General features: G+C 36.4%; 1 protein-coding gene across 1 annotated transcript; it reads right to left on the bottom strand.

The window, feature by feature from the left end:
- Positions 1-3,711: 3,711 nt before the first annotated feature.
- LOC139749769 (lipid droplet-regulating VLDL assembly factor AUP1-like) lies at positions 3,712-22,283 on the bottom strand. The gene is made up of 8 exons (XM_071663995.1): positions 22,129-22,283; positions 19,086-19,223; positions 17,973-18,123; positions 17,248-17,429; positions 12,412-12,573; positions 10,334-10,454; positions 9,996-10,134; positions 3,712-9,371 (listed from the first exon to the last, which is right to left on the bottom strand). The coding sequence occupies exons 1-8, from the start codon at positions 22,164-22,166 to the stop codon at positions 8,983-8,985; spliced, it is 1,320 nt and encodes a 439-aa protein (XP_071520096.1). The 5' UTR covers positions 22,167-22,283; the 3' UTR covers positions 3,712-8,982.
- Between the last annotated feature and the right edge of the window lie 421 nt (positions 22,284-22,704).

The raw sequence follows: 22,704 nt of genomic DNA, 5'->3' as shown, positions 1-22,704 counted from the left end.
GGCAAGTCAAGTGTTTACAAGTTTCTCCTGGTTTGTTTGACATTTGTGCAATTGTTTAATTCCTATAGAGTCATATTTAGGAAAGTATTGTACATGATTTTGACTCCATAAAATTCAAGTGATAGGGCTAAATTGAAGAGATTTAAAAAAAGTGCCTGGGTTTTTAGAACTAACTTTCAGGTTGCTCAATTTGAGAATAAAGACATGACATTAATTGCTGCAGTAGATTGAATGATGATGATGTTCTGTTGAATTTTTCAAGTGATGTCCAGTCCTCTTAAAATATATGGTGCTGCCAGAAAATTAAGATTATATGTTGGTGTATCTAAATGTGATTGCAGAATTAGACTATGGTGCTGACTAAAGGAATTAGGTAAGACTAGATTAAAGAGGCCACTGCCTTTCATCTGCAAGTTGATTGAAGCTCAAGGTACATTATTTAGTGATCATGCCCTTTGGAAGGAAGAAATACAAAGAAAATATATACATTCTCTTCCAACAGGATGAGACATAGAAGAGTCACTTGCAACAACTGAAGAACAAGTAGCAGTAAAACTAATATTAATTAGCAATGAGGGTTTTCAACCCATTCACATCTGCAGTAATGTCTGCTCTTCATATGTCATGCTTTTCACTTTGAGCAGCAGTTGTGGTTGAAGTATTAAGATTGTAAAATATAACATATATTAACATAGAAACTGAAAAACAGTTTGTTGGATGTCTGATAGGTTTAACGAACACCAGTTTCTGGTTTTAGTAGTTGAAGTAGAATACAGTGGATTTATCCAAGATGCCTATCATGTCTTGACTGCTGAGAGGTAAGCTGCCTGGAATGGATGGCATCACATTTTTACTCAGCATATTGTACAGTATGAGAACAGATATTCCATGCAGTTGAAAAAAATAAATCATTAGGGAAATAGGAGGCATTTTTAATGATGGGAAACCCACTGATACTAGCTCTGTCAGTAAAGTGGTGATAGTACGAGGTCAACAGCGATTGACTTGGCACAAAAGATTATTTTTATATTTTGTATTTTTAATTTGGTCGCATAAATTGATGTATATGGGAACCAAGACTTTATGTACATGAATCACTCAATATAAATGGGAACAAAGATTTGGATTGATAATTCATATTGAAAAACTTTATGAAATAGATTCTGAATTATGTATTTCATGTGATATATGGTGGTATAGTATTGGAGATGGCCTTCCAATGAGTTCATCCTGAATTCTTGATGATAGGAATTAATGGGACTCTGTACATCATATGGATCAAGAAATAGAAATATGATTCATGAAGATTATTGGTGTGGACCCTAGTATTCTCTGTTCAAAGGGCTATCCCTTCTAGGGAAAGATGCAGCTTTAGATAATTACAATAAGGGAATCCATAATGTTTTTTTTTTCATGTAACTTCCATGGATTATCAAGCCAGTTAAATTATATGCAACTCAAGCTTGTAATTACTGTATTTTATACCACTGAGAATTCTAATATGAATGTGATCAGTAATCATTTGAGGTACATTGTTTTGCCTCCCCCTTTTTTTTAGCAATCATTATAAAAGATATGTTGATCAGTGGTAAAAGATGATCTAGAAATGAATAATGGAAAAACAAAAATGTACTTCTTGAAACGATGTGTAGCAGTAACTGTAATGGTATTTCTGTCAGTTTTTTTTAACTCTGAGAATATAGACAGACCAAGGAAAATGTATGAAACCAGCTGGAATCTCCACTATAATGTTTCAATCTGAGAATTGGCTGATAAGATTTGGGGTAAAAAGATGATTAGTTTATGACACTTTAATAAGGAAATATGCAAAAAATTACTTGTTAATACATGCTGTATCATTTTCAAATTTTCTGTACCTATCAAGTGGCAAACTACTGCAGGCCAATGTTTTTTTCTTTGAAATGCACTATGGGGTACACTTTTATGCTGACATTTCCTCTAGTGAAGATGGTTTTCAAGATTTTTTATTCAGGGCACCTGTTTGGTGTACTTAGCAATGGGACAGAATAACATTTTAACAGTGCCACCACGTGATGTATAGTGCTTGCTTTATGACATTTATAGACATGAAAAAATGAATGTATCCCAGTCTATAGAAATTATATATATTGTGGAGACATCTTGGTAATGGGATTATTAGTGCTCATTCTACCTTAAGGTAAATGGATTAAATTTCATGTACTGAGAATATTTTCAATACGGTTTGTAATTATTTCCGATTACCTACTGTGTCATAATGGTGTGTGATTGTACTGATGTAGGAAGGGAAAATCCCATTATTGTTTGCTCTTCATGGTGGACTTGAGCAGTGTGACTAATACACCATCTTTAAAATGTTGCACCAGTCATAACGTATGCTCCTAACACCTTCAGAATGTTGCCTTGGATGTAGGACCAAGAAGTAAAATCAAGATGCAACACTAAAAATAAGCAGGTTCTGCTGCCAGCGAAAAGGGCATAAAGTTTGTCATCAGCATCTTCCTTAGGCATTAACACACTGAAAATGTCATTTGCTTAAGATTATCCAGTTGTAAACACTGCTCCTTTCACTAAATGGTGCATTTTCTTTGTGCTGCAATTAGGATTGCTTGATGATGTTTTGACTACTTGTGAATTTTATTATTCCATGTACATAATTACCAAAACAAAATTGGCCATGTATCTGAACAAGAATGAGGAAAGTGAATATTAAATATTTTTATCATTGCATCATCTTCTGTTTTTATTTATTCATCCTTATATGCTGACCTGGATTTAATCATTATTGTAGCAGACTGTATTCTATACAAGTTATATTTCATACTTTTTTCCTAAAAACCTAAATTGTATCTAATATGGTTATTTCTCACTTGCAGCATTACCAAAAGCAGATAGAGTTTGGTAACTACCCCCCAGATACTGGATTCAGGCATTCCAACACATCCACCCTTTTCTTTTCTTAGGCATTCATGGCCCAAGACACTGTTGGGACATCTGTACCTACAAACATATCCATTTTAGCCCAAACAAGCACTGAGCTCTCCTTTCACACACCAAATGGACCTAGGGCCCACATCCCCTCTTCCACCTTATGACTCACTTCAGCCCTAAAGGTTTCATCCAATATCACATTCTCTCTGCGATACCTAAAGCATTTTACTTCTTCTAGGTCCTCCCCATTCAAACTTAAACCATTTTGTCTCCTCTCTGCTTCACTTTCATACCATATTTTTGGTCACATTTACTCTCGACTTTTTTCCTTCATACATTTTCCCAAATTCTGTCATTAGTGTCTGATGTTTCTCACCTGAGCTGTGTCATCTGAAAACAGCAACTAAGTCATCTCCCAAGTCTTCCCACCCATATACAATAGACTCATACCTTGCTTTAAGATTTCAGTATACATCTCCCCCACTACCTGAAACATGACTGAGAAATCGTGGGGTGGGGGGGTGGCTATGGCGGAAGAGCCATCACTTATCTCTGTCCTTACATGCCTCCCTCCCTTACACCAACCCATGCTTTTGCCACCTATTTTTCTCTGTTCTGGAGGATCTAGATGCTCTAGCAGCTCAATAATTTAAAGTAAGTGTTGTATACCAAAAAAGTGGATGAGACCAGAACTCAGTGGAACTACAGGTAAGATGGAAAGATTTTTAGAGGAATCAGATTGTGAGGAAGAAGTTGGTATTCTTAAATAAAACACTATCATTTGGCAGAAACATCAGAAAAAATGTCAGAGCAGTTTATACATAATTGACAAATACAAGAACAATACTGAGGTTCATGACTCGTGATACATTTATGAAATCATGTACTAAGAATATGACACCTGAAACGAAACATGGTTTTTCTGTTTGGTACTCCTATTTAGAGAAATAAGTAGCCAGAGTAAAGAAAAAAAAAATGCAATGCTCAAACTGGTGGGTCTGGTCTATGAAAAAAAAAGAAGCAATTATTAAAAACTAAAGGTCGGAGAGATAATCTTGCCATGAATAACAACTGCACTGTGAGTCAACTGAGCAAACTGGAAAAGTTTTTCAAAGCTTGGGTGATGAAGACAAGGGGACATAGTGGAGAAATTAAATGGTAAAGGGTATAAAGTAACACTTTTTAAAGGAACAGAGTAAAATAACACTTTTTAAGGAACAGATTAAGTAGCAGTTGGAATTCACCGAGTGCAACTGTTGGGTGTGCAAGGAATATGAATATTTTCAAATAAAGAGTTGACCACTTTATGTGTTTCAGGAGCAGAGCAATATAAAAATTATGTCACTTCCCATAAGTACAAGTAATTGTAAACAGGAATACAAGCAATGCATAAACACAAAAAACACAATTATTAAAACATCATACATAATAAAACAATAGCATTTTATTCTACAGAAAATCTTGTGTGCAAAAACTTGATCTGTGATATCTGCATACATGGTTTTCTCGACTCATAAATAAGAGAAATATCTACATAACACATCATACAAGGTGACGTTTGTGGGAAGGGAAGTAGGTATACCCCTGGGAACTAGGTGTACCTGCCTTTGCCAACTAGCAGGGTTGGACTTTTGAGGACTCCTAACTCTGCAAAATTAAAAATTCCCACATACAGTACATACCTGTATACACTTGAGCCATACTACAGTCATGGGAATGGAGTCAATGGTTAAGGACACAGATGCACATTTGTAACAGATGTTTTCATTTGAAGTTCTGGATTTTTCACACTAAGCTAGCCAAGTATTGTTGAGAATGAAATACTCTTATTAAAAAAGATGAATGACAATTAATGTTAGCGAATATAGGATATGTGAATGAGGGTGTATCAAGCTAATCAAACCTCTTAAAAATAAGTGATAGCTCTACAGCAACTAAAGGTTAGAATAATCTCATTTTCCATACCCAAGTCAAATTCAGAAAGAAAAATCCTAAAATGAAAAAAAAAAATTCAAACCACACAACTTAAATGTTAAAAGGTCATATTTACTATAGTTAGTTTGAGAATCATACAGAAGTCTCTTCTGAAGGCAGTTTCATTACTCTTACAGATTTTCTTATAAGTATGTATCAGACATTAATTCCTAGCAGCTGTTACTTTCAGAATAAATTGTACTGTCCATCAAAATGTATGACAGAAAAGAATCACAGAATACAATGGCAGAAAACTGCTAAGTTCTTTAATCTAGTACCCTAATTTGAACAATGATACTATCTATTAACTAATCACAGAAAGTATATAAAGTATTTTCTTTAAAAACCTGATTATTCACTGATATTCTTTGGCCAGTAATCCTCCACTCTTTTCGTGAAAACTTTTGCTTGACTCGTAATCCAAGTTATTATTTTCAGCACATTTCTGAGATTAGTCAATAAACAGCTAAGATACTATTTCCATTTCCAACATTTTCTCTTGTGCACACAGAATTCACCTATAGAGGAGTATGGGAGTTACAACATGCTAATACAAGAATGTTTCCAACTGATAATCTGAATTTCACCTCTGTTACTAGTTCTCCATCCATGATCAGAACCAATTCTATTTAAGTCATTAACACTGCTGTCCATACCACCCAAAAGCAACTGAAAATCTTATTCAATTTATTAAATGCACAAAAATTTAATGAGTTTTGTAAATTATATCACTCATTTGTAAATTATATCATCATTCACTTATGCATCACTACAAATGATTAAAACAGAACAAATAACAAAAGGAGTGGGGAATTGAAAATTTCCATGCACAAAATTTCTATCTAAGTTAGCTTTAAAACTGTACTGCACTTCCAATTCATAAAAATAGCTCAAACTGTTGTCGATAAATAATCTAAGATAAATTTCTAAAAATTTTAAGAAATAAAAATAAGCAAAAAATTGCACGAGGCTCCCACCATTTTGCCATCTATTTTTTAACTCTCATAGACAATTATATTCTGAAGTAAAAATTTGCAACAATTTGAACCTCTTATGTTTGAACTATGAAAATATCATCAAAGGCATGGTTACTCAAATTATTTTTTTCACACTTGATCACCACTTCCTGTTAGTGAGGAAGCGCCAGGAAAAAAAAAAAGAAAGGCTGCATTTGCTTACATCCATGTGTAATGCACCAGACAAGCACCACACACCTATCCTTGGTTTTCCCAAGACGTTTCACATGCTCTGGTTCAGTCTATTGACACCTGTACACATTCCAATTCACTCTATCCCATGCATGCCTTACACCCTCCTTTATGTTCAGGCTCCAGTCACTCTAACTCTTTATTTTACTCCATCTTTCCTTCTCCAAGTTGGACTCCTTATTCTCCTTGTTCCTTCCAATTCTGATGCATGTATTCTTTTGTTAACCTTTCCTCACTCATTTATGTCCATTTCAGCACACCCTCTTCAGCTCTCTCAACCATACTCTTTTTATTTCCATGCCTATCTCTTAACATTTTAATACATGATCAAACCTCTTCATACCACATACTGTCCTCAAATATTTCTTTTCCAGTACATCAACCCTCCTCAGCATATCCTCATCTACAGCCCATGCATCATATTGGTATGATATTGTTGGGACTACTATACCTTAAACATATCCATTTTTGTTCTCCCATTTAATGATCTCTTTTTCCATGCATTCTTCAGTGTCCCAGATCCTTTCCCCATTAGCTCAAAAAAAGGGCAAATTAATTTAATGAAATGTATTAAAAGGACCAGCAGACATAAAACATGACAATGTATATCTTTCTATACAATGTTTGCTCCCTGTAAATTACTCCAAAATTTGAGTACTTTTTTTATGTTGAAGGCTCCACTCACGGAGAAAAGTCCAAATCAACTGAAATATAGAGAATTATGAAATGGAGAAAGAAAAGACAACGGAAAGTATTTACAAATTTTTTGAGAAAGTGAAAAACCTCTCTTTTGAAATGTGCGAGATCATAGTTATTGGGAAAGACATGAGAAGGTAGAGTTCCAAAGCTTTGATGTGCAGGGGAAGAAGCAGGTAACAAAACGACACACCCTTCAGTTGCTGATGACCACACAATAATCATGACACAGCAGCTTACCAAGTATTGCATGGTCTAGCTGGTGGTGTGGGCACACAAGCAGCCAGCTCTCAGGAGCAAAAACCAAAGTAATACGTATAAAAGAGGGAAAGTGAGCCAACATTGTGGCATAGGGCAAGGGGGGTCAAGTTGGAAGTTAGCCTGGGACAGTTTATAACACGAACTGCTTTTGACTCAACTCTGACAAGTAAGGATGCAGAGCTAGAACCACCCCAAATGTGAGAGTACTCCATGCAAAGACAAATCATTCCTTTGTATAAACGAAGCAACTGTCAGAAGAGAAGTTCTGACATCTTAACAGGACACCCACTAAGTTTCTTAGAGGCAGACTTAGCTATTTCTGTAATGTGGGCTTTCCAAGGAGTGGATGTTATATTAATATCAAGTATGTTCACTGAGTCAAGAGGAGGAACATATCAAAAGCTCATGCAAAATCAGCTTATCCAACCTTACTATGAAGAAAAAATTGGAGGTATTTGATTCAAGGACAAATAAAGATAAACACAAAAAGTAATCACTGATTATAACACTCATTTCTATAAAATAAGAATGCAAGGCTCGGATGTCAGCTTTACTCGGTTGTTTATGCATATGCTTACGCTGAAATTAATAGACCCGATGCTGATACAAATGCAAACACAGATCAATAGTAATGCAAATGCCAATGTAAAAACCAAGAGTATTGCAAAACCTCTATCTCTACTATTTCACAAGGTAAACTACAATACTGTTCTTCAAACTATTACCAGCTGAAAAATATCTTTGACATCAAGGTTAAAGGTAGTGACAGTCAAGAGGTGATGAGCATCAAACCTGACAGGCATATTGTATTTTGAAACCATTTTTGTACAAAGTTTTAACATGTGAATAAATGACATTCATTTATATACTGCTAATGTAGAGTATGTCTATCTCTCAACTATCAATCAGCTATCATGTACAGGAGTGAACTCTTGATGATAATCTTTCATAAAAACACAGTTATATCAGCTTTTCATACTTTCAGTTGTTAAGCATGTGTTGTGTACCTAAACTTACCAAGAAAATTATTTTATGCATCAGGTAGTCCATGGACTATCAAAGAGAGGTGAAGTTGTCAAATGGAAAAATTTAATATCAGTCACTTTTTCCTTCTGGAGGAGGGAAATAAATTTACCCTGCACTATCAAAGAAGACTGATCTAAGCATTATTAGATTCCACGACTGAACTTTCTATTCACATTTAATATGGAAATGCTTATCATGTAACGTGGTGGCTGAATTTTTTATAATTTTCCTACATTTCAAACTGAAATAAAACAGTTCTTGCCACAGCCCACAATCAAAAAGTAACATGCTTCATCCCACTTAGTATCTTGCTCAATTCACAACACATTAAATGTACTCCTTTCCTTTTCTGGGATTTACCCTTGATATCAATAGTTGTGACAGCATAAAAGTGTAAGTGCTTTACCAATCTGGGTTACCTTGCTGAAATACCTATATTCTCTTTACATATATTAACCACTGCATCACACTGTATGCAAATGCCAGCTGTTCATTTTGGTGACACCCACATCATGTACCAAAGAAAATATACCAGGTGCATAGGTTGGGAGATTACTCCTTGTTCTTTATTCTGACAATAACACTGCCTATTCTGCTCGCAATTCTCTGTGGTTTTGTGCTTTCTGCAGATATCACTAATATATTATACTGAGCAATATTTCACAATGCACTTTTGAGAGAAATGTCCTTTGAAATGGTTATTTTGAATGCAACTGAGAAAATGTTGAAACTAAGAAATTGCCTCTTCCATGAAATAGATTTATGTACTTCATATCAACAATGGTTCCTATTATACAACCAAGCCCTTTTCAAGAGCAGCTATACACAAAATTGGCGCATAAAATTGAATTCCACACAATGGAGAAAATAGTCAATGCATAGTCTGTCAGCAATTGTAGCCAGGTACTTGTAAGCCATGCTTCTCAATATATCTTCTCCTAGCATTTTCTATCAGCTGTGCTTTTCTAGTATGAAAGGAAGTCATTCTTTCTGTTGCAGATTTTCCAAAAGTCTTTGCTGCTGTGCTCAATGCAGCTGTAGTTTTGGACGTTCCTCCAAAGGGGCTGTCCCTTTCTATAGCTTCCTTGGAAGCATCAGAAGTTGGGGTTGGACTATGAGAATGCAAAGTTGTGGGAGTGGAACTCCCTGCACTGACTGACTGGGCACTCTGGCTAGGAGTCTGACTTGGAGTGATAGACTGAGGTTCAGGTACTGGTTCAGGTACATTGCCCTCCAAGAAGTTGGTGATGGTTAGGTCAACATTTTGGGTGTGCACTGGAAATGAACAATTATGTTATTAGCCATGAGGAAATGACTTCCTTATTATATCAGTAAGAATCAAGTAACTGCTGCCCGTAACTGGGTAAGGGAATGCTGGGTGATTGCCCTATCATAACAATATGGATCTTATAGAATGAAATCAGAGAGCAAAACTGGATAAAGCTTAGTACTAGATGATCAAACCTGAAGCAGAAGGAACTCTGAAATGCTGACAAACCTGAGGTTCATTTCAGTAAATTGTTTGCATGGTTTGAAAAAACAGAATGAAATATGACAAAGTACTACTAGATGATACCTGTTTGTGTTTCATTCAAATATAAATAGAGGCAAGTAGGATCACAAACTTCATCAGAACTTTACATTATCATTGCCTTATGCTAGTTTATATGCTGAATTTTGAGCACCAGCAGCAGATGATAGATAGATCAGCAAAGTATGAGAAATATATATGTGTACAGGAAAGGTTTTCTTTCATCTGTAAAACCCCAGGCTCCATTCTGAAAATCTGCACATGATGGAATGTCTGACATACTTACACAACACAACAATACAGCTCGTCATTACTTGATGTAAAACCAATTAGAAATTAAAAATTTCATACCATATGCAATAACTAACCTAAGTCTCTCTTAATTTGCTCAAGTGAAATATGTGGCAGCACTTCCTGAACCTGCTGAGCCATTCTATGCATCTCAGGGTTCAGCATGGGATTAGCTGCTGCTGCAGCCTCTCTGGCCAATCGTTTCATGTATTCCACCTGGTCAGAAAGTAACAGATAAAAATGGTATGGTCACAAGTTAGAGGTAAGGATGAGGTATACATAAAATTTTTGGAGTGAATGAATAGAATATATATATCAGTCTTCTTCCTCTTAAACTATGAGGAACATGACTCATGAGGATATGTCTCAGAACATGACTCATGAGGATCTGACTCAGAACAAACTTCATTCTAACCTTGTCAGCTACAGTATGATTGGATGTCTGAACACAAAGATCAGCTGCTGTAGCTTCCTGGACACGAGCACCAAAATCCTCAGCTGTTTCACTTTCACCCCTTTTCATCTTCCCAATATACCTGTAAATGATAGAAAAAAAAATGAAAGGAGACAATCATAGCTCCAACTCCTCATGAGAGTTCAGAGGAAACATAAATCATTTCGACCTCTCAAACTATCTGAAACCAAACACCATAAGCCCAATTACAGAATCTACCTCCCTTAACAAGCTGATCTTATGTTATTTAGTCATCTACTGCAGCCCTGAGAACCAAAATTGCTGTTATTTGGGCAAATGAACTTATGTCCTGAACCTTGCCAACCATCAAAATAAATCCAGGAAGAAAGAAGCCAAGAGAATCAATGCTATCTATTGTGATGAGCATGTGGCGAGTGTACACATCCTTCAAACCTCCTATCGAGTGTTCACATCCTTCAAATCTCCTTTAATAGGTTAATCACCAAAATCAAATCCAATTTTCTTCATGTGGCAGCATTCAAAGAATGCATGCCTACCCATCCTTCTCATTCCCTACCCCTACTCCAACTTACCCCACTCCACAGCCATCTCAAGCTCTCTTCACTATATTTTCTGGTATGTTTTCATTAAATATCATCTGAATTTAACAGTAAGACTGCATGGCAAGTTGTTCTTAAGCTCAACTGTATATTTCACACGAGTTAGATATGGAAAATTTTTTTCTACAACATAACTCCTCATATACTGGGGTTCAACTGCTTGTGGAAGTTTCCAAGTAGGTAATCCCAGAGTAACTCAGAGGACAGAGGTAAAATAAAAAACGTTCTTGAGAAACCTGACTGGAAATAAAGGCTTATATTTCATAAGGAAATTATCCAACCATTGAAACAAAACAGGGTAATTCCTAAAGATAACTATATCATCATTAGTCTAGAGCTTTGGTTTAGGTTTTATATAAAACTTTACCTAAAAAGGATGATTCCTACATTTACATACATCTTTAAGATTAGACATAGCAAGATATCATGCAAACATTTCTTTCTCAAGCTGGTATTAAAAGGAAATAATTTAAAGTCATTCAAAGACATCAGGTACATAACTCCTTCAAATCTATCTGTAACTATGAAGTGTGAAATGATTGCTATACAATGGATTCATAATTACACTATTTATATGACTATAATGGACTCTCTAAAGGTCAATGGAAAGCTGCAGCTTATTCAAAATTCGTTACATCATACTGTAAAAAAAATTCTAGAAACTTTCTTTTTTGTTCTATTACTATCTCCCATTCCTACATCTCTTCCTATTCAACTTCATTTGAAAACCATAATATTTAATCCCTCTTCATCACCTATACTTAATTAGCCCTAATTATCATATAATAATGGTAATGCACTATTGGTGACTAAGGCATGAGAAATAATTTTTCATTATAACAGAAAATATTAGACATGTACATATAAATGGTGGAAACAAACATCAGTTGGGAACTCAAATGAGAGAGGAAACCAATAAATCCTCACGTGAGGTCCAAAACAAACCTTGTTGAATTCTCATGACACCCAGAGCAGTGAGATGGGTATATGGTAGTAGCATAACAATATTTAGAAGCCTTAGCAGTGCATCAACGCTGTAAACTGTCTGTGTGGCACCATATATGTGCATATATTCAAATATTTTTTTCATACTATTCACCATTTCCTGCATTAGCGAGGTAGCGTTAAGAACAGAGGAATGAGCCTTTGAGGAAAATCCTCACTAGGCCCCCTTCTCTGTTCCTTCTTCATATATCAAATACAGTATTGCTAAATATCCAGTCTGTGGGAGATGACCTCTCAGAAATCTGCAATCCTGAAAACGATAGTCTGATTCTGGAAAGGGTGGTGAGGGAGGTACATGCAAGGGTCTTCGAGTAAGGGGTGGTTATACAGTATGCTGGAAGCAAGAAGGCATGGCGAATAAATCAGTTGCTATATGTGAATGAAACAGCTCTGGCGATAAACTCATAAGACAACAAAAGCAAATAAGTATTAATAAATTAATTGATTTCTTACCTAATGGTAAATATTGTGACAGGAGAGAAGAGCATGAAACAGAGGTCAGCAGCCCACGAGGCACCTAAGACTGATGGTGCCAGAGGAAGGAGTGGAAGGCGCCACACACGAATCCCAACTGCTAGTACTGACCCATTCAGCTCAAAAGCCCATGTTCCATATCTGAGGAAAGAGTTACCTTTAATACAAAAATTATGGAGACCAAGCAAAAAGGAAATGATGCAGAAAACTCAAATCATCTGTGTTACGCTGTCTTTAATCCTCTCCAAAGGAGCTCCCACAAACTTGTCACTAGACTTCTCTCTCATTTCTATCTCTATTTCCACTTACACAGAATGGATCAATTAATATATCCGCTAGAATATAAGCCAAACTCCATTATATTTTGCAACATACGTTTTGATGATATTTCATGCAAAAAAAAGCTTGGACCTCAATTCTAAGCTGCACCATAAGGTTGAGCTACAACTTCAAAACCACACATTAACAATACTTCATTCAAAAATGCTCCTATATACTTTTTCCACTTTAAATACTGCAAATATCAATCACTCATATCCTTTTTTTATGTATGTTAGCAACAAATGTAACAGAAAATTTACTAAAACCACTGAACATTAAATGTAAACCAAATTCCCTAACTCACTGTGCAAGGATGAGAACAAACAAACAACAGATGAAACTTTTGAATTCCATCTTCAGACCTACTGCTGATAATCTAATATTTTTCCAGGCAAACATATCCCCCTTTAGACTATACTTACGACTTTTTTCCCTTGAAAAAGCTATCCTAAACCCCCTTCCCCATATTTTTTCAGAGATGCCCCAAAAATCTTTTGTGATGATCAGACATCCTAACAGCCAACTGACCACTTTCAGAGAAACCCTAAAACATAATGTGATGATTAGATATCTGAACCACCAACTAACCTTCTGTTCCATTGCTATGATTCCTAGACATCGAAGCTGAGCCTTATAAGGGATAATTCATACCCCCTCTGCCATAAAACATTCCTAGCATTAAGAATACCTTTCCAAAAATTGGAAATTTGTGATGTGATTCAGGAATAGGAACAAAGAAAATGAATCATTTTACCAAGTGCCGGATTTCATCAACTTATGTGCTGATCAAGTAGCCTCAATATAAACTATATACATATAAAATTCAGCTTACAAAACAGTGTCATCAAAGTTAATCTGATGCATCTTATATTGAGAGAGGATGATTTAACAACTGACATGACAATGAATATGAAAATCACACTAAAGCTTCTTGATGCATAATGTCTCTACATCACTGATCTATAAAAGGGACATTAACAAATCCTTTCATGAAAACTATCTATCTGTCTATTTATATCCCTGATGCCTGTTCCAACTGGAACTCCCTCAACAGGGTGGCCACATCAGTAGAGTCTCCATAACTGGCGGACTCCAGTGCCACTTCTTTGCCTTTAGTGCCTCACCCTTAACAGGCACTGGCAGAGGGCAACTCTAGTGGAAACAACTGCATCAATGTCATTAATCAAGGAAGAAAAGCTATGCTTCCAAAAGTAATCCATAAAATTCTTGATTAAAGCAGCCAGCTTGGAATCTGCAAACAATTTAGTAGAGGTCTTCATAAGGAGGCTGAAAGAGGAGGAAACTAAAAGGCAAATCCAAAGACTTGGTGGATTCACATCAGTATGTTTGCTGAAAATTTTTTTATGGCTATCAAAGTAACAGATAATAAAGAGGAAGTGAAATCTCACCAGCACTCAACATCATTTAAAACTAAGTCCAGAGAGAACAAAATCTAATAGAGCAATGTGGACACCTTCACAAAAAAAAAGTATGAAGATGCCTTAAAACAGTGCCCCAAACTTACACAACACAACAAATCTAGCCTAATTCTCCACAGCTGAATCTAGATATTACAAAATATTGTATTCTTTTTTCATACTTGACCGCCAATTCCCACATTAGCAAGGCAGCGCCAGGAACAGACGAAGAAAAGCCACATCTGCTCACTTTCATTCTCTACCTCTCATGTGTAAATTTATAAGAATATCAATCATCAAAACTTGCAGAGGACAGTACAGTCTTCATGATGGTCATCCAGATGTGAAATCACTGCTGAACCCAGATACATCTTGTTAAGTTTTTGTCCAAGAAAACAACAGAATTCCTTCAGGGAATTTAGCTCATTTCAGGAGGTTCACCTTTACTCCTATTTCCTGATGACCAGATGGTCCTGAAAAATGTTACTACAGCCATCTTGCAAGCATGACTACCATATGAGCTGATCAGTGTACTTTAGAGGAGCCTTTTCAGTTCCCTGCTGCATTCATATAGTGGTCTCCAAATAGTGCTTTTAAATTTCTTGAACCTTTGACTCATACTGTCATTGACAACGGCAAAGGCAGTTCTATCTTCAGTGGAGTTTCTCCATATAGTCAAACGAAGTCTGCCATTCCATCATGAGTACTTATCTGAGCAGCTTTGGGACCAATCCTTCCAGTATTCTCCAAAAGTAAAAAGTGTTGCAACCTATCCTAGTTGTTAATATATTTGATTAAACTGATGCAATGAATTATTCCTGTACACTTACTAGCTCAGCAGCCATTACCTCTTATAGGTAACATGAGTGAACATGAATACTCCACACTCAAAAGCACTGGAGATTTGAGCAGTGTAATCACTAGTTATACATTTCTGGTACTGAAGTTCTCAATACCCAGCCTATCATCTTCCTCATGAAAACATAGGTCACTCTTTTGTACACAAAAAGAAATCTCCTCCTCTGTTAATTACATTATCTTTGACATGCCTCCTGCCGGTTAAGCTGCAGTCCAACTGCATCTTGTATCAGACTGTAATGATCTCATCAATTCTTCCATACCAGAGGAGTTTAAATTTCTCACCTTGAAACATTGAGTTGTTTTCAGTGGTTCACTGGAATATTTTGTCACTGTTTGTTCACTAATTCTCAGGATCTTCGTTGGTGACAATTTCAATGCTAATTCTTCTTTCACCTGTGAACAACAACATGCAGCTGTAGTTTGCCTCTATCAATATCAAATAAATGAACGATGAGCAGGGATGCAAGCACTGCGCCTTGTGGGACCAAGCTTTAGAAAACAGCGGTGCTTGATTTTGCATAAACTACAGCCAAGCTCTGGGGATCTGTTAAAAAGTTGAAGTTCCACCAAACAACATTCCAAGTTATTACTTTAGCTTGCATCTTGTGAGCTGTGACACTACAATAACACTTGTCACTGCCTTCATGAATCAATATAAACTGCATTACATTTGCATTCTAACTGATTTCAAGATTCTTAAAGATCCTGTCATGGTAATTACCTCATTGTTGTTATGGAGAGGAAGTCCTACACTAATGAGTCCCTAAATGTGAACTTCCCAGTGCTAGAGGAATTAAACTCATCCTTTCTTACCTATTTTTCTTTTCCAGATGTAAACAACAGTACTACTATGCAGGTAATCAGTCCACCATTTTATAGCTGAACCCCTTGTTGAGTAGGGTTTCTTTCAAACTGAAACACACAACACACACAGAGGAGGGAAAGCAAAGGCAAAGGAGGTGGAGAATTGACCCTATTCATAAAGTACAGCCTTAACTTTCAAGAAACAGTGAATGATGGCCCATTCAGACAATACATATTATGGGAAGAGCAACTTTTGGGAAGAATTGCATTGTGGTGTTATCATATAGTCCTCCAAAAAAATTATAACAATTTAGAGCACAATTACCAAGATAACAATGAAGGAATATTCAGGATGGAACAAGAAGCAATAAAATACCCACTTCTTAGAGATGGTTAAGTGCTGATAATGGGGGACTTCAATTATAAAGAGAAAGACTGGAAGGTATTTGGATTTTCACGATGGCTAGGATTCATGGGAACACAAGTCTTTACAATGTATAGATGAAAATTTTCTTATATCAATAGATCAATGAACACACTATGATGATATGACTGATACACCATCACTGCTAGACCTTATCTTCATACATACTAGCATGGAAACTGAGAATACTATATATGACACACCAACTGGATAAATTGATCATATAATGCTTTGGTTTAACTAAGTGGTAAATGAGGATATTAAAAGAGCAGAGGTGAGACAAGACCTACAAAGGAGATATAAACATAAAAACTATATAAACATCAATAATTTCTGTTATGAAATATACTGGGAAATGGAGCTCAGTAGCCAGGAGTAGGACATTCTGGTGAGAAATTCTGTGAAATTTACAATGAAGTAGTAACACAGGTACCTATAGCCTCAAACAAAGAGGAAAAATTTGGAGAGAAGCTTGGTTTAATAAAAGATGTCACAATTTGTCAGATATAGATAGATGGACAGATAGACAGATACATGAAATTCAAACCTCAATAATTTCTGAGATAAAATACATTGGGAAATGGAGCTGAGTGGCCAAGAACAGGACATTTTGGTTAGAAGTTCTGTAAAATTTACAAGGGAGTAGTAACACAGGTACCTATAGCTTCAAACAAAGAGGAAAAATTGAGAAAGAGAGAAGCTTGGTTTAATAAAAGATGTCACAATATGTCAGAGATACAGATAGACAGACAAGACAGAGACATACATGATATTCAAAATTTTCAAACATTTGCAAAAAAAAAATGCATATTCAATACGACAGCCAGAGAATGTATGTGAGTGAACAAGGCCATTTCTCCATCTATCTCTGATCCTATCTCACTCATGCAAGAAAAGATAATAAAAACTGTATGACTACGAGAACCTGTCTGAATACGCACTTACATTTTCTCATTATTTTCTAATGATAAAGCTTCATTCACTTACTTCATTAGAGCTAAGTTACCACTTGTGGTAGCACCCTCAGGATGCAAAAGTAGAGGAGGGCTGTTAGCATCGCTTAGAAAGGCGCGAGCATTAGCTCGAAGCACCTCTCGACCCTGAGTCACACCAAGGTCATGATAGCACAGCAACGTTGACAATGCACTGGGAAGGTCATACACACTAGGCTGAAAACCAAAATAGCTTACGCTGTATTATCAACAATATTTCTTAGATTCAAAATGACAGATCAACATCTTGGCTGCTGACACAATATCTCTAATTTATGGTCAAAGACCCAAAAACAATGCTTGAAATATTTCTGAAGAACTCTGGGTGTTCGTATCAGGGATTACGTTACTAACTTAGGGATACAAAACGTAGTTAGCTTCATACATGTATATATATTTGCATGTACGGGCATTTTTGTATCTATATATATTCATATGAGTGGATGGGCCATTCTCTGTCTGTTTCCTGGCGCAACCTTGCTGATGCAGGAAAAAGAAATATTTATATAAAAACTTAAGAAACAACAGGGTTTCTCACCTGACCAAAACACACAGTGTGGTTACTTCTAACTGCACTCAAAGAAGTAAGCAATTGTCTCACTTCAAAATACTTGGGTGCAAAATTTTATGGCTTTCTTCAGAGTGAAATCGCAAAAATTCACAGGAACATATAGATGTGAAAGTAGATATATGAATATATAAAATTTTTCCCGTACTCACTGTAACACAAGGCAGGACTATTGACACTGCAAGGTGGTCAAATGGTGTGATGTGATTGGTTGTGATGATGCGACAAGAAGAGTCTCTATTTTCCAAGCATTCTTCTCGAACTACCAATCCCAAAACAGAATATAGCACTCGCAACACAATTCTGTAAGCAATGATGAGACTTGTTAACTCTTATAAAGCTGTGGTATGAGCACACCACAAAAAAAATCTGCCTTGATGTAAAAAGCTATTTCCATCAGCGACTTAAAATGTGATACCTAAAGAATACTCTACAGATTATTACCATTGCATATATCAAAATATCCAATAATGCTCTTTCATACTATTATTTCCATTACTGCAGCAGCCTTAAACTTGGTATCTTTTCGAAACCATAATTCAGTGTAAAAAAATACTCCAATACTCTTTATAACCTTTATGGATGCTACTGTTTCAATTGTCAGCAACACATACTTGCCATGTGCTTTCCAATGGCATACCTACCTTTATAAAACCAGTGCTGTCTGCTGCTCTTATATAAACAATCATTTCACCTTTGCCTGCCAATCCTCTTTAAACTACTTCTAGTGATGATTTTTTTTCACTACATTACTAAATTAGAAAATGAATAAATAAGGGAGATGGCTGCTTCTCTCTGACGCTGTTAGGAACAAATCTTTGATTCCTTTGTGAAAACAGAAACGACTTCAAAAGAACACTCCAAATTTACCTCCAGAGAGAGAGAGAGAGAGAGAGAGAGAGAGAGAGAGAGAGAGAGAGAGAGAGAGTACCTTCTTACCTATGAGTACCTAAAATGAGATTCTGCCATATGATGGATGATAATTTTCCTCACCTAAATATTTCATTCCAGTGGTGTTAACTCATTTCAAGCTTCAGTATTTCTTGCCTGTGATAAGGCACTTAGGTATTTTCAAACTGATTTACCTTCAATTCATATCAAATACAAGATTCTATTTTACGTCAATTCCATGTTCATTCACTTAAACCGAAATGAGAAAATAAGGATTCTATTCACCATCCATATCGTAATGTCTAACTTAAAGGGATGCAGATATGAACGAATATTTTAGGTAGTTATATTTGGAAATCATATTTCATTCTTACCTTCTAACAAATGTGTCATATGGAAGAACGGATGCAGCTAAAAACAACTGCAGTGATATAAACAGTCGAAGCATGAAGATTACAATACCCAGGGGAGTGTATAAGAGCAGGAAAAACAGCATTGGTCCACTGGGGAACCTGCAAGATAGAAATTTCTTGGTTAATAGACACAACATTGAAAACATACCTTCTAAAATAGCAACGTTTAATGGAACTTATGAAATTTACTGTAACTAATCAACTTAATCTGAATTGCTAGCACCAAATTATGGTAGAGGATGTGTGGATCAAGTGTTCGCTTTGAAGAATGTATGTGAGAAATACTTAGAAAAGCAAATGGATTTGTATGTAGCATTTATGGATCTGGAGAAGGCATATGATAGAGTTGATAGAGATGCTCTGTGGAAGGTATTAAGAATATATGGTGTGGGTGGCAAGTTGTTAGAAGCAGTGAAAAGTTTTTATCGAGGATGTAAGGCATGTGTACGTGTAGGAAGAGAGGAAAGTGATTGGTTCTCAGTGAATGTAGGTTTGCGGCAGGGGTGTGTGATGTCTCCATGGTTGTTTAATTTGTTTATGGATGGGGTTGTTAGGGAGGTGAATGCAAGAGTTTTGGAAAGAGGGGCAAAAATGAAGTCTGTTATGGATGAGAGAGCTTGGGAAGTGAGTCAGTTGTTGTTCACTGATGATACAGCGCTGGTGGCTGATTCATGTGAGAATCTGCAGAAGCTGGTGACTGAGTTTGGTAAAGTGTGTGAAAGAAGAAAGTTAAGAGTAAATGTGAATAAGAGCAAGGTTATCAGGTACAGTAGGGTTGAGGGTCAAGTCAATTGGGAGGTAAGTTTGAATGGAGAAAAACTGGAGGAAGTAAAGTGTTATAGATATCTGGGAGTGGATCTGGCAGCGGATGGAACCATGTAAGCAGAAGTGAATCATAGGGTGGGGGAGGGGGCGAAAATCCTGGGAGCCTTGAAGAATGTGTGGAAGTCGATAACATTATCTCGGAAAGCAAAAATGGGTATGTTTGAAGGAATAGTGGTTCCAACAACGTTGTATGGTTGCGAGGCGTGGGCTATGGATAGAGTTGTGCGCAGGAGGGTGGATGTGCTGGAAATGAGATGTTTGAGGACAATGTGTGGTGTGAGGTGGTTTGATCGAGTAAGTAATGTAAGGGTAAGAGAGATTTGTGGAAATAAAAAGAGCATGGTTGAGAGAGCAGAAGAGGGTGTTTTGAAATGGTTTGGGCATATGGAGAGAATGAGTGAGGAAAGATTGACCAAGAGGATATATATGTCGGAGGTGGAGGGAACAAGAAGTGGGAGACCAAATTGGAGGTGGAAAGATGGAGTGAAAAAGATTTTGAGTGATCGGGGCCTGAACATGCAGGAGGGTGAAAGGCGGGCAAGGAATAGAGTGAATTGGATCGATGTGGTATACCGGGGTTGACGGGCTGTCAGTGGATTGAATCAGGGCATGTGAAGCGTCTGGGGTAAACCATGGAAAGCTGTGTGGGGCCTGGATGTGGAAAGGGAGCTGTGGTTTCAGGCATTATTGCATGACAGCTAGGGACTGAGTGTGAACGAATGAGGCCTAGGTTGTCTTTTCCTAGCGCTACCCCGCACACATGAGGGGGGAGGGGGATGGTATTACATGTGTGGCGAGGTGGCGATGGGAATGAATAAAGGCAGACAGTGTGAATTGTGTGCATGGGTATATATGTATGTGTCTGTAAGTGTAATATATATGTATACATTAAGATGTATAGGCATGTATATATGCGTGTGTGGACGTGTGTGTATATACATGTGTATGGGGGTGGGTTGGACCATTTCTTTCGTCTGTTTCCTTGTGCTACCTCGCAAACGTAGGAGACAGCGACAAAGCAAAATAAATAAATAAATAAAATTCTTGAAAACAAACAGTACTTGCATTACATACTGTGATGCCAGAAGAAAAACTTTTTTTTCAATTTGCATGCCATGATATTTGTCTTTGCTCAATTCATACATGTTATAAATCTGATGTACAAGTTTATACAAATATATTACCTGCAATCTAATTAGTTTACCATGTCCACAGAGAATACCAAAAAAGTACATAGAATACTTTTACATCACTTAACTAGACAATATCCTTGATCTTCACATCCCTTTTTACCAGTGACATATCTACCAACAGGTTATTTTGTCATCATACTGGCACCTGTGGGAAGAACACCCTCCCCCTCATTACATTAGTACATATAACATTGCTCACCAATAAAACCCTGTGGGTTGGAAACTGTAAAATTACAAAAAGCTTTACCTGAAACAGAGAAGGGAATACAGGACTGGGTGAAGTCTTTTTTTTTTTTTTTTTAGCTGGATACAGCCTTGGAGTGAAATGCATTCTCCTCTTTCAAAACCAAAATTTCTATTTCCATAGTCTGTTCCTGGGTAAGGCAGGGTAAGCTAAGTTTAAGTTTATTAGAATGTACTAAATCACTTTTCCCTGCATTAACCTTACAATTTCTGTCATCATCAAGGTCCAACCCACTTAAAGAGTACCTAACCCTGTGACATACAGACAAGTAATACAGGAGTTACTCCAAACCTAAATCAGTTGCACCAACTCTATGAACGGAGATGACTGATATATGCCTTCAACCAAATCCCTTGGTTATTTCAATAGTCTCTAAACTGAAATTAAAGCTTATATATATATATATATATATATATATATATATATATATATATATATATATATGTGTGTGTGTGTGTGTGTGTGTGTGAAAAGTAGATATAATTCGCGTCAATACATAATGGCACGCCCTTAAAATATACAGTTACTACCCAAACTGTTCACAATACTGATATCCAACTTAGCATCTCGAGATCTGAACATATAACCAACCATGATAAGCCATGAAGGAGGCGTGAGAGGATACATCACCTTAACTTTTGGACTAGTTATCATTTCACAAGCAAAGATCAGTTTTGTTTGGCTTCCCAACATTACAATCTTCAGCGTGTCAAATGAACCATTCTCTTCTCTGGTAACTTACCTGCTTCTACTGTACATAGCTTCAATTGGTACTGTCATGATTCTAAGGGTAATGTTTCAATGGCATTAAAGAACATTCATTGTTAGTCTTCAAATATCATAACCACAGTCTCGACCAGCTGTAAATACACTTTGCCTTGTGACGTCAAGTGATTCCTTTCCGTGTTTTATACATGATGTCTTCCCGTGTATTTGTCACCGAATATTTCAAGTGTGATGGGTTGTATATAAAAGATAGTTATCGAATCACATAAGATAAATATTTGCCCTCTAAGGTAAATAGGTAAGATAGCTGGTTTGTTCTCATTTCAAAAAAAGGTATCAGAACTCTCAACGAGTATATGATACGGGAATATTGCTCAGTCAAGACGTCATGATAGTTTAGGTCTTTCATTTTCAAAAGAGAATTTTCTATAATAATTTAGTAATTAGGAAGTTTTTCCAAATTCTAAATCAATTTTCTATTTTCAATAAAATTGAGTCACATTCCTTATTTAAGAATATTTTACTTTTCAAAGTGTTACTGGTTGTTTACATGTGGTGTGACAGATGGCACCACCAACTCCCACCAGTAGAA

Source organism: Panulirus ornatus, chromosome 8 (assembly GCF_036320965.1).
Source record: "Panulirus ornatus isolate Po-2019 chromosome 8, ASM3632096v1, whole genome shotgun sequence".
NCBI classification, from domain to species: domain Eukaryota; kingdom Metazoa; phylum Arthropoda; class Malacostraca; order Decapoda; family Palinuridae; genus Panulirus; species Panulirus ornatus.
The sequence above is the reverse complement of the archived record's forward strand: the minus strand, read 5'-3'. Positions and strand labels throughout refer to the sequence as shown.